The 13,864-nt window shown below is 41.7% G+C and overlaps 1 protein-coding gene across 3 annotated transcripts in view; it reads right to left on the bottom strand.

Annotated features, from left to right (window-relative positions):
- Nucleotides 1-11,753: 11,753 nt before the first annotated feature.
- The window catches only part of IBTK (inhibitor of Bruton tyrosine kinase), a 58,038-nt gene continuing 55,927 nt past the window's right edge, over nt 11,754-13,864 (bottom strand). For all 3 annotated transcript variants that reach the window (XM_089530851.1, XM_089530853.1, XM_089530852.1), the window contains exon 29: nt 11,754-13,090. In XM_089530851.1, the coding sequence (XP_089386977.1) occupies nt 12,965-13,090 (126 nt within the window). In that variant the 3' untranslated portion in view covers nt 11,754-12,964. The remainder of the gene's footprint in view (nt 13,091-13,864) is intronic.

The following is a 13,864-nucleotide window of genomic DNA, read 5'->3' as shown; positions in this document are numbered from 1 at the left end:
AGTGAAGAAGAACAATTCACCCACCGGACAGTAATATCAAAGCATGAAAGGAAGCGATTTAGAGCAAAGTTAATAATTAAACAGTGAAAATTGATGTGTCAGTCAAACTCAACTATTCAAGACTTCACCCCTTCATATCAGTGAGATACCTCTAATACATTACACTTGAATAATTGACTTGTGGCGATTAGATGGCTCTTTTGAGTTTTATAACTCGTTCTAAAGAGGTATCTCCCTGCAAAGTATGCTGGTGTTCTTAATGGAAGAAAGTCTAAGTATTTTGTTACATGAATAATGAATCGCTACAGTTATTAACAATTTACCACAGTTAATTAGGTATTTAAGGGTTAGATATTTCAGATCACTGCCTCACAAGCTTCTGCTCTGTTAATAATAAATGTTACCTTAACAAAAGGGACTCTGCCTTGTCCATCATAAAAGGGTTTTTATGACTATGAAGAGCTAGCTCTATTCTTGGATTTTTGATCAAATTAGCCCTGTGGTGACAGTAAATAGGTTGTTGGGATATACCACTCCAGGTTGCACAGTGGGGCACCTGTGTTTGAATGTTCTTCCCCATCTTCCTCTAAAATTTGGAGTCCAAATGTACATGAAGCAAATTAGCATGTCAAAAGGAAAGCATGCAGGGTAAGTGTGTTTTAACTAATGGTGTTTTAACTAATGGTGTCTCCCACCTCAGTCCATGATGGATAAGAAATAATTGTTGTTCTTGTTGTTGTTTCTATGTGAGCCTCCACTTGCAGTTCAAAATGGGATAGCTCGGACATTTTTATCCCACTTTAAGTAGAAAAATCATCCCAGCCTCCCAGCTTGACTAGCAATTCCAGATGGTATTGTAGGTACAAAGGAGAGAAGAGATGGAAACTCATGAGATCAAGACCAAGGCTGATGAAAATGGGGGAGGGGGGGATGCTCCAAGGCCCTCCATGGCTAGGAGCCCCATATTGCTGCTGGCATCACACATAAACCCATGCACACACAAGCTTGTTGTGGATTCCCAGAACTGCCTTCTCCCTTGGGCCTTAAAGGGGCTGGCTCTGACCCAGGGAGGACTCCTCTTGGCCTTGAAGCACTAAGCCTGGTGTGCCACAGTGCCATGCTGAGTGCACAGAGGGTGATAAACCCCATCTAAATGCTGGTACGATGGACAGTTGACAACTGCTGCAGCACCAGCCTAGACATAAAGACATCAATAGACATAAAGATGGCCCTGTTTTGGAACTCCTCCAGGGGTCCAAATCCCTTAATTTGACCTTGATCAGGACTAGCTGAGCCCAAATCATGGAGGTGTTTTCTCATAAAGGCCTACTAATTCAGATATTCATGTTGATAGGAAGAATTTTTGCAGTTGCAAACTTTGGCGAGTTACAGACCGCCCAAAACGGGCGGTCTGCCGCCGCCGCCAGTTGCTGCGTCCAGGAACCGCAACAGCCAAACCGCGCGGTACCCAGGTGCAGCCAGAAAGAAGCACTGAAATGGCGCTTCTTTCTGGGCCCTGGCAGTGGCGCCACGAGGCGCTAATTGTGCACTCGCGGCATCACTTCCGCCGCGCAATGTCAAAATGGCGGCCCCTGTGTGGACGGGCGCCGCCATTTTGTACAGACTTGGTCCATACTAGGGTTGAGGGGCGTCAGGAAGTGACACCCCTTCTCAACCCTAACACGCCCCTTCCTAACCCTAGCACACCCCTTTGGCGCGTCTGTAACGTGCCATACAGAAAGAACCAAGGAAGAATCCTCGTAGTGACTATCTATAAAAGCTTCCTATAGGATATTGATTAATTAATTAATTAATTAATTAATTCGTGTCCCACCTTTCACCTGCCAAGAGACCCAAGGCAGTTTACAAAATTTAAGTTAAGATTTAGATTTTTTTTAATATATTAAAACACAAGGAAACATCAGTACTAAATTTTATAAACCACATAATTAAAACAGATTTAAAATACATTTAAAACTTAAAATATACAAAATGAAAACAGAGCATTCTGTTTTAAACGATATTGTGCCATATGACTAAAATCAATCACATGCTGGCCTAAGTAAAAAGGTGTTAACCTGCTGTTGAAAAGAGAGGAGCTTGCTGGACATCCAGTAGGAGGGAGTTCCAGAGTCTAGGAGCAGCCACTGATAAGGCTCTCTCTCGTGTCCTCACCAATCACATCTGTGAATTTGGTAGGTCTGTGAGAAAGTTCTCCTCAAAGGTTTTAGAACTTGGGTCAGCTCATTTAGGGGTATATGTACGTATGATATCTGATTAGCCATTGCTGGGGAAGTGTGAGCTGGATTAGACTGAATTTTGGCAACCACTGAGCTAAAATACAGCATCTACAGCACCAGACAGGCCAAAATTGGACAGTTGGAAAGCAGCTGTGGTCAAAGCCAAATGTTCATCTCAGAAGAGTCCTCCAAGCAGGCAGCTCCCCCTCCTGGTGTAAATCCTTCCTCAAAATCCAAGCAACCCTTTGTACATAACAATGAAAATATGTTTAGCAATTTCAAAGGAAACCAGGTGTCCCCTCTGCCCTCTTGTATCTGCTGCACACCGCTTGACTTGTGTGAGAAAAGCAGACAGCTCTTTCAATCCTGAACTTTTTTAAATTAGCGCTTCCCCCTTTTCCCTCCTCTCCTCCAATTGTTTCAGGCACTTTTAGCAGGTGAAGGAAGCACACAGCCTCTAATGAAGTGTCATGCTCTACTCAGTGACATTTAGCAGATGTGGCAAGCGGCTGCCCACATGAAATTAAGGAGAAAATAGACCCCAGGAATGAGTCATAAAGCAAGACTGCACAAGCTGATGATTCACCCAGACTGGAGGAGAATGGTTTGCATTCTCAATGGAACTCACTTGTTACTATCACAAATTTAAGAGGACTGACTTTAAGACAGAGAAATGTGCACAAAGGTCTGTCTCACAGCAGGTGTTTCGAGAATGAGCCTTACACCTTAGGAGAGGCCTTTTAAGAAACAAATGGGCTTCCCTGCTGCATGGGGTGGGATCCTTGTGAAAGCATTGCTTCCAAAACTGTGAAAGAAGCCAAGGGATGAATGAAGACATAGCTGGGAAGATTTTTTTTTTTTTACAATTTTGCTCCTGCCTATGCATGGGGTGAGGGTGGCGGTATACCTTTCACAAGCCTAGAGTTCCTGGTGAATAAATTGAGATACTCTCCATAAAGCATACAGGAATGATCACACTAACTGCGAGATCATCTTTTAACAACAACAACAAAAAACCTGTAATTGCTTATACACAGTAAACACATCTGCATATTATGTGCAGGATCTTTAGCACTAGTTTTGTTGCATAAAATATGTTCAGCTCACTCTTTCATATATATATATAAAGATAATCACTTCCAAAATTAAATAATACACATAACAAAACATTCGGCTCTGTGCATTCCTTCCCTGCTGCCTAGTGAATGCATAGCTTCAGCTGTGCTGCCAGTCCTTTAGTTTCCTCTCCCTTTCTGACTTCTACTCTGTTGCTTTCTAGACCTTCACTGAGAAAAGCTCCCCCCTCCTAGGGTTGCCATAATTTGCTACCCCAAACCGGGACAAAACGCAGAAAAATGTAGGACACAATGTAGGACAACTGCCACATAATGTAGGACATTCATGAAAAATGGAGGACACAACCGACTAAAAGCCAGAAACATTAATTTTTTTTAAAAAAATAATATAATTATTTACAAAAAAATCAAGGAAATTTTGACACTAGACAGAAGGTACAGAACAACAGATATAATGAAAAATACATCTGTACCAACCTGTGAGACATACCTGCCGCTGCTGCAGGAGGCCACTGGCGGACTCCTTGGCACAGTGGCCTCTTTGTAGAGGGTCCAGCCGCCAGGCTAGGTCCCTCGCAGGCAGCGAGGGACCTTACTGGGGCAAGGCCTCCTTCACTGGAGCCTAGCCAGCTGGCTAGGCCCCTCGGCTCCATCGCAGGCGGCGGAGCCACTGAAGGAGGCCTGGCCACGGCAAGGCCTCCTTCTTTGGGGCCTAGCTGGCCGGCTAGCCCCCTTAGCTGCATCGTGGGAGCTGCTGAAGGAGGCCTTGCCGCGGCCAGGCCCCTTGGCTCAGTTGAGCCACCGCCGCCACCAGTCCACCACCGCCCATGAGGGAGCAGTGGCAAGGCCTCCTTCTTTGGGGACTAGCCACGGGGTAGCGGTGGACTGGCAGCGGCGGCCAAAACCCAGGAAATTTAAAAAAACGGAAGAGGACCTTCCCAAACTCCTAAAACCTGGGAAAGTCCTACCCAAAAGCAGGAAATGACATCCCTCCCCCCTCCCCATTTAACTTCTACAAGGAGAATGAGAGAGTGGTTCAAGGTGGTTTACAGCAAGGATGGTGATCCGATGCCCCTTCAGCACGCTCTCTGTTTCTAATAGGTAGCAACTGTCCCAATTAAACTTCTGTTGCCCCACTTCTTCAGATGCTTTTAAAATGTCCCAATTTCTCTCTCCTCCTCTCACTCTTCCACTCTGTCCTCATCTCACTTCAGTTGCTGCATATTAGGTTCAAAGCGAAAAAATGGTGCAAACTGGTTAGAGGGGGCATCATTTTGCTCTTCCTAATAGACTCAGGCAATAGCCTTTCCTAGCTTGTGGCTTCTTCCTCAGTACTAACCTCTACCATCTTTGGGCCTATTCAGACGTTTTTTCTAGTGTGACTATCCAAATAATCTCTCACACATTTGATTTTTGTTGTTCACACTTTTTTTATCAGAACCTCATCTATATGCATCTCTGCGAATTCTGTTGCTCACATGTGTCAGTACCCAAATAAAAATTGAACCAACGATGTGGCTGTATTAGAAGCACATTCAAAGCATGCAGTTTTATTCCAGTTTACCCTGGGTCTATTTGCATTGGTTATTCACACAACCAACAATACAAATCTTTTAAGAAAATTCGGGGGGGGGGGGGGGGAGACCTGAGATCTATTATCCCAGGTTAAGCGTTGGGGTTTTGACAATCCCTCCCAAAACGTATTTGGATGCATTCGAAATACATGTGAACAACAAAGATTCAACCCACATTCTGCCAGGATTATTTTCACCATCTGAATAACCCCTTGACCACATTCTGATGTTGCTTGGCTGCACATGTCTATTTTCATCTGTGAATGCTCCAAATTTTGTTTAACTGCAAGTCCCAGGTGCCTTAGCAAGCAGAATAAATGGTGACACACAATGGAGATTGCAGTCCTTTGGAAGGCCATGTGATTCCCACCCAAGATTTTTAGCAATAAAACTAAATAGAACATTTTAGGAGGGGGGCAGTATTCCTGTGGCAAAGGGTATACATAAATACACCTAGTTCCAGGTGGGCCCTCATCAGACCCACTGTCCCCAGAGCACTATGGTTTTCTCTTTTCTTGGTGCATTTGAGAAGTTCAGAGGCAGTATTCAAGCACACTCCTGCCTCCCTGGTCTTGTTTTTGGATGCTGGCAGTTTGCTGCAGTTGGGTGGTCTGTCCAGCTCATTTTCTAACCGTATCTATCTTGAAAGCCTCCATTTCTTCGACTGGTGCTCATGGGGAAGATCAGATGGGGAAACAGATAGCCATTCAGAGCTATCTTTGTTTCCCCATCTGATCTTCCCAATCTGCTTAGAAGATGAAGGAATATAATTCAAATATTTATATTTGCAAACTTGTAAAAGGATTCCAGTCATCACATCGGAACCCATTTGATCTCCTCATCATAAATAATAATATCTGTATCAAATAACAAGACAGCAGGAATATTTATGGCTGCAACAGGTCAACACTGTAGATTACAAACAACAGCTTGGAGATGTAATAATCCCACAGCGGTCGTTCAATTAGGGGATGAGAAGGATTAGACAGAAAACCTGTATGCAAGGGGCAAAATTATAGCCCATGAAAGAAGATCAACAAAATAATTTAAGTCAATCTTGTTCAAACAAAAAAGCTTATCTATCCTAGAACCACTGTGGATACTGTTGTGTGCCATATATCAAAAGTTTTTGTTACCTTTATTAGTTTAGGGTTTGAAAATATTGAAAAGCAGCAGCAGCTTTTTGTCGTATTGTCATAACAAACAGACAAACAGCAAGGACTAAACAGATGTTATATAGGAGACCATTAAGAAAGTAAAGTGATATGGAAGTTCCAAAGAAGGGATACCCAATTTTGAAAACAGCAAAGCCACTGAAGGGTACAGCAGGGAAAAGGCCATTTTTATTACATTCCAGGCCTATCAACTTGGTAAGAGGCTTAGGTATTGGAATTTGGGGAGAAAGGGATTAAAATAGTGCTGCTGCTCTTATGAATATCTGAGTACAACATAGCTAATTTGAACTAGGAGAGGAAAAGCGATTTCAGTCACAGATCTACCACATTCATGTTTGTTTCAGCTGCGATCCAGAGCTTTCAGAAAACACCCCTCTGTTATTTGTCGAAATGTCATTTGTAAAAACCAAGATACGGACCTATCCGTAGAAAGAAAGAAAGCAGTTAAAGTAAAATGAACCAATACATTTTACAAAGGAAAAGCCAGAACTTCTCTATCACACACACACACACACACACACACTACAACATTTAAATATATACACTTGGAAAATAGATAAGATAGCATTCTAAGATGTCAAGCAATTCCCAACTTTTTTTAAAAAAATATTATTAATGCAACTATCTGTAAACTCCTCTGACAGCCTTTAGGGCTGAAGAGCAGGGTATAAATACCATAAAAAAAATAAACAAACATGCAAATAGGACAACTTAGAGGAAGAACTCAGAGCCCTAGAGCAGTGTTTCCCAAACTTTGGTCCTCCAATTCCTAGAAGCCCTGGCCAGTTTGGCCAACAATCAGGAATTCTGGGAGCTGAAATCCAAAACAGAGGACCAAAGTTTGGGAACCACTGCCCTAGAGTCTGTGATAGCCAACCACAAGCCAGTCTTTGTAGCATTCTGCAAACTGGGCTGCTGGTAAGCCTTGCTGGTTGGTGACCATGAGTAGAGGATCTGTGTTCCTGCAAGAATCTTCCCTTTCTCTCCATCTCCCTCATACACAACTCTCCTCCTTTCTGTCCCTCCCTCTCTGAACCAGAGGAAGACCAGATGATGCTGGAGATGTCTGATGGGTGTTTACTTTTGCTGCTGTTGCCACTGCCACCACTTTTTTTTTATCCTTGTTCCCATAGTATTGGCACTGAAGCCACTAACCACTTGGGAGTTTGAGCAACTCAGCATTCCAGGAGAGGGACTCCAAAACCAGTTCCTTTCAGGCAGGGTCCAAAGAACTTGGGAACTCTCAACTTGATATTTCAGTTTTTGTAGCATTTTCACACTCTTCAGGTGTATTCACCCCAAAACAAACATTCTAGTTGTTGTTGTTGTTTTTAAAATGTGCATGAAACTTAAGAGGCCTTGAAAAGGGAAAAGAACTAGTAAACTGGGCCCTTGGTATTTGCTGGGATTTGGATCCAGGATCCCCCATGGTTACCAAAATCTGTGGATGCGCAAGTCATTAAATACAGTGGCATAGTTAAACGGCAGCTGTTATAGAAAATGGCAAAATCAAGGTTTGCTTTGGAGGATATATTTCATATATATAATATTAATATTTTCAAGCCGTGCATGCTTGAAGCCGTGGATAAAAAAATCCATGGATAGGGAGGGCCGACTGTATATAGAAATACCATCACTTTTAACACTAGAACATTTTGCAAACACTGCCTATTATCTTCTAAGTCTACCAAACTGTTTTTGGAGATGTGGTAAGGAACCAACCTTCAGTGTCACATTCAGTTATTTACCAACACATCTTTAATTAATCGGTTTAACATTATATGATTTTGCAGGCATATCTTATTACTATTTGCATTTTAACATAGTACATGTCATATGAGAATGGCTGGACATATTAACAGCAAAGTTCTAAATAAACATTGCTGAACACCTACAGTAAATGAACACAAGTAAAGATCAAGGCATAGGTAGTGTTAGAAATCACTTGATGGTTTGACAGCTCTTCCCTCTCCCTCTCCTCTTCCACAATTTCTGCAGAAATTTCAAAAACCTTTTAACTCCAAAGGTGTGTAGACGTTTAACAAGCATTGGTAATATTCAGGATCCAAGTATGATCTCAAGGAAACCAAACCTGCCCATGCACATAGCTGTATTCATGTAGGTAGTCACTGTTTTTCTCTACAGGCATCCTGGTGTCCCCGACAGACAGAGCATCCAAGAACCCACTGGTGAGTTCCAACCCCAACCTATTTCAGCAGCAGTATTTCACATCTGAATTCTATGACTTAAAATGTATTTCATTTCTCTTTACAGCAGAAGGTGCTATGGTTAAGTGCCAACAGATGAAGAAACTCCAATTTTGAGAGCACTTTCATGTAGAGCAGGGGTCCGCAACCTGCAGCCCGCGGGCTGGATCCAGCCCGCCAAGGCCTTCCTACCGGCCCCTGCGCAGTCCTGCCGCCGATTGCCCCCGTTTTCGTGCCGCTCCGGCCGCCATTTTGTTTTTCAAAATGGCGGCCAAAGTCTCGCGTGACCTCAGAATGGCAAAGGTCACGCGAGACTTCAGCCGCCATTTTGAAAAACAAAATGGCGGCACCCATCTAGTAGGCCCGGTGCAGCCCCTGGAGCACTCCAACAGGGCTCCAGGGGCTGCAGCAGGCCTGCAGCAGGCTCCACCTCGCCCTCCGCCCTCCTCCTCCTCCTCCCTAAGAGCAAGGAAAGAGGAGGAGGCAGAAGGAAGGAGTACAGAGCGAGGGAGAAAGGGAGCCAGAGCAGCAGCTGCAGCCACAGCCAGGCAAGAGGTTGGTTCATTGGGGGAGGGGGTTAGCTGGGTTCTTTCTGCAAAATGCTCTCTCACCAACTTGTGGCTTTTCTGGGTTGAAACTGTGTGCATGCTTGCTGCAGTTTGTTTTCAATTGCATTTTAGTAATTTCCTTGCTTGTAACTTTATTATTATTATTATTATTATTACTACTACTACTACTTGCCCTGGGTGTTCTTTCTGCAAAATGCTCTCTCACCAACTTGTGGCTTTTCTGGGTTGACACAGTGTGCATGCTTGCTGCCGTTTATTTTCAATTGCATTTTAGTAATTTCCTTGCTTGTAACTTTATTATTATTATTATTATTATTATTATTATTATTACTACTACTACTTGCCCTGGGTGTTCTTTCTGCAAAATGCTCTCTCACCAACTTGTGGCTTTTCTGGGTTGAAACTGTGTGCATGCTTGCTGCAGTTTGTTTTCAATTGCATTTTAGTAATTTCCTTGCTTGTAACTTTATTATTATTATTATTATTATTATTACTACTACTACTACTACTACTACTACTTGCCCTGGGTGTTCTTTCTGCAAAATGCTCTCTCACCAACTTGTGGCTTTTCTGGGTTGACACAGTGTGCATGCTTGCTGCCGTTTATTTTCAATTGCATTTTAGTAATTTCCTTGCTTGTACTGTAACTTTATTAGTATTATTATTATTATTACTACTACTACTTGCCCTGGGTGTTCTTTCTGCAAAATGCTCTCTCACCAACTTGTGGCTTTTCTGAGTTGAAACTGTGTGCATGCTTGCCGCAGTTTATTTTCAATTGCATTTTAGTAATTTCCTTGCTTGTAACTTTATTAGTATTATTATTATTACTACTTGCCCTGGGTGTTCTTTCTGCAAAATGCCCTCTCAATGAGAAAGAGGAGGAGGAGGAGGAGGAGAAAGAAGGGGAGGAGGTGGAAAGGTGAGTCATTTCAGGTCTGCCTTGGGTTTTTTCCATTAATTTTTAAAAATATATAACACTTTTGTTTTTTTATTTCATTATTTTTATTATTGCTTTTTATTGTATTTCATTATTTTTATTATTGCTTTTTATTTCATTTCATTATTTTTATTATTTATGAAGGTGAGACAGTGTGACTTTCCAAAGTGCTGTAACAAAGGTCTGCTGTAACAATGATAGTGGTGGTGGTGATGATGATGATGATGCACACTGGGAAGCTCCACCCCCAGTGTGTGGCTCCGCCCCTGGAGGGTGGAAGCTCCACCCTGGCATGTGGCTCCGCCCCCAGAAGGTGGAAGCTCCAGCCCCGGCGTGTGGCTCCGCCCCTGGAGGGTGGAAGCTCCACCCCCCGGCTTCGGCCCCCCAGTTGTCTGAGGGACAGCAACCTGGCCCCCAACTCAAAAAGGTTGCCTACCCCTGATGTAGAGTTTCTGCTACTTGCCTTAGTTAAAGCAAGCTTTATCCAGTTTTAAACCTTCCTGCTCTAGCTTGATATGCAGCACAAAAAGTCTTTGCACATAAGACAAGATTGTACCTTTACTGCTTTCCCAAATTCTATTTTAGTTTTATTTTGAGACTGCTACAGAACATACCAAAGAGGCAGCGGGGCTATATATATAATCCTGCTGTAACATATTGAGCAAGGGATTGCCTTAATGTAAACAATTGTGTTATTTTGCAAGGTTTGTGGTTTTTTTTTGTTTTTTGGTAATATGAGGTACGATGTGCTGCAAAGTAAAAGTAAACAGCTTCTAGGTCCCAAAAAGTTTCAGTACACAGAAAAAACAAGTTTCTAGCATGGTAGACTCTACTGTACTAAGTAGAGTGTTCAGGCTTTTGGACTGCAGCTCCCATAATTTCACCTTATTGACTATGCTAGCTAGGACCAACTGGAACTGCAGTCCAACATCTGCTCACGCTGCTTTCTGATATAGTTTAAGACTGTTCTTAAATTGTTCACTTCACAATGGTATCTGATTTGAATTATTTACAGAGAGTGTATGTGTGCAAGTGCATGTAAAAACTAATATAATTACATACTAACTTTGCTTTGCAGTCTTGAGGAATCTGTCTATGGAACAGGCTTTTTCTCTTTTGACATTATGAAAACTGTAGGTGGTGATGATATCTGTCACTTTCTTGTTTTCCCTACAGAAAGGGGATTATACTAAAAACCTGCATCGGAGCCCATGAAGTCATGTGTACAGACACTGTGAAGCGCTGCTTTGCAGCAGGAGCCAAAAAAGGAAACCAGTCCACTAGCAAACCTTCTGAGAAGCCATCAGGCTTTACATGTACCCAAACCATCCTCCAGCAGCCATTTCATAAGCCTGTAGAAGAGAGTGATAAGAAACAGGATCATTCCTTTAGCTCAGCTAAAGGACTAGCAATGTTTAGTTCCTCCTATTGTTTAATTGTTTCCATTCCAGTTGGTTGTGATAAGACAATGAGCAACAATTACAATTTCATCTAATCACTATAAATAACCTTCAACATGAAGATAAGGTGCTTGAGTTTGGTTATTTTCTTTTTCCCTCCCCACCACTTCTCCCTTTTGTGTCATGTTCTTTAACATGTAAATAAGGGGAGGAACTCACTTATTTTCTTTCATTATAGATGAAAGCCCTTCTGGGAGCCTCTACCTATGAGGAACATGGCAGAGATGTATTTATTATACATTCTTATGTAACTTTAAGCTTCAGGGAAAAAATGAAGGCTCATTGGAGACACCTTTTATCCCCGATCTCAAGTTGGAAGTGATACCTGAATTTTTCAGGAAACTGAATTTTGCTCCCAAATTTTGTTTCTCTGCTTTTTTTGTACTTCTGTATAATCACAGCATTCTCTGACATAAGGTAAGACAAATGAAAATTACCCTTTCATAGCTGATGGTTGTTGTTTTCCTTTCAAAATAAAATGTTCAAACACAAAATAATTCCACTATGGTAACTTATGCTGCTCTGTTATTTTACTCTTTATTGCAATTTCATTCACAGAGTCTTTCTTGGGTTCAACTCCAACCCGTGGGAGAGAACTGCATTAAATGCCAACAAAGATGATTCCCTCACAGTGCCATTAGGATAAAACACAGCAGCCCCAATCTGCATAGGGTTGGTAAAAGGAAGATGAGTGATTTCAGTCAAGCGCCTTCTCTCCCCCTGCAAAAATCCCATCGTACAAATGGCACATTTTTTTTTAGTTAGCAAACACAATTTTAGAAGACTTTCCAACAACAACAAAAATACAATCACAATCAGGCACATTTTCTTTTCTTTTCTTTTAAACACATAGTACTCAATGATATCAATGCATCTATTAAAAGCAGACCTTACCAAAACGCAATCATAATTTGTTTGAGTAGTTTTAATGTGATTACTTGTTTTATTTTTTCTCCCAAAGATTTTTTTGTTTAGCATGCTGTTCTTACCCCTTTTTCATCTTGCCACATGTTTGCTAATAGTTATTATTCATTTCTTCTTGTTATTCTGGGAACCCACATGGAAGTTTAGGTTCTTCTGAGCCTGTCTCATAATAATAAAATACATACGTAATCCTGTAGAAAACGCTAGCCTAGCATAAAGGCTCACCACTTCTGTAAGGCATGATGGTTAGGAGTATTATCCAGAAGAGCCAACAGTGCAGAGGCACACACAAACATACCAGACATTATATGTCACTGCTTCAACAGACATTAATGTTCTTGACTTACTGTTATTACACATAAAAGCTATGTTTTTTTATTATTTATTTAAATAAAATCTAAACGTCTGACATTCTGGTTGATTCCATCCAATTAAAACAACATGTTTACATGAGTATGAAAGTTTTGCAGTTAACTTGAAAAGACCACCTGGTTTTCCACTTTATGCTAATTATTATAGGAATCTCTTATATACTACTTACAACTTAATTTCAAGCATATGTAGTCTTCGGCCCCATCCTTATGAAATGTAACCCCATCCTTATGAAATGCAAGACTACAGCCTAGTTATGGAATTTGGTAAGGAAGATACATTTTCAAAACACAAGACTATGCTGAGAAAAGATGGACACACATTACTACCCTCACTGTCACTGTAAAACCAGCAGATTCGTGTGAACAACAAAAAACAACAACATTTGTACAGTACGCATCTTCATGAAACCCCTTATCTTTGTGTATCAATGCTTGTTCCACATAGGAGCCGCTATGGGCCCCTGAGGAGACCTTTCAACAACAACAAACTCATCAGGGTTATCCACTGCTTGATAATGGATTAAAAGATCCTGAATAGCACGCTCTTCAATCTGAAATGAGAAATTTGAAAAAGAAGGGAGTCATTTTTGAGAATCTGGTTGAGGTCAGAGTAAGACTACTGGGACAGCTCAGAATAATGGTAGTCAAACCTTTTATTTACACTAGAAAAATTTGCACATCTTCATAAATTAAAAAACAGGATAATGCTCCAAGAGAGATATTTATTTGCTGTCTCACACTCCTGAAAGATTCTGCAATTAAGGAATCAACACAAACATTATCTGTTGAACTACTGAGATTGCAAAGCAGAAGCCACTGAGTATTCAGAATTAACTATTAGTTAGATAGAAAATGAAATCAGCTCAGTTAAACCAATCACCAAAAATAGGCACAAAAAGTAGCTTATGCTAAATTTTATTTTATTTTTTCAGAGGGTATATGCTTCCTCAGGAACCTGGTGGAACCAAAAGGCAGGAGCGAAACACTTAAGAAAGGGGAAAGGATGCATGAAACAGACACTCATAACCAGAGATCCTGTTGAGTAACTATCCTGGTGTACTATGGTAGCAGAAACTCAGGGGTGAAGCAAACTGGTGGCAAAGAGCAGCCTCTGGCCGCTCCAGCCACAATCAGGCTGCAATTGGCCTGGGACTGTGGTGATCATACGGTCAGCTCTCAAAGCTGGCCACTGCCATGGTCCCAAATGGGATGCTGATTTTTGCCAGTAGCTTTGGGCCATCTTTGGCAGCCTTGGAGAGGCTTCCAGGAGGTTCAGGGGGTATGCGCTATCTGCACAAAGTACCCGCAAAGTGGCCGGAAGGCAC

This window comes from Sceloporus occidentalis, unplaced genomic scaffold (assembly GCF_023333645.1).
Source record: "Sceloporus occidentalis isolate IW3139 unplaced genomic scaffold, rSceOcc1.0.p SCAF_6, whole genome shotgun sequence".
Lineage (NCBI taxonomy): Eukaryota > Metazoa > Chordata > Lepidosauria > Squamata > Phrynosomatidae > Sceloporus > Sceloporus occidentalis.
This window is presented reverse-complemented; position numbering and strand designations above follow the sequence as displayed.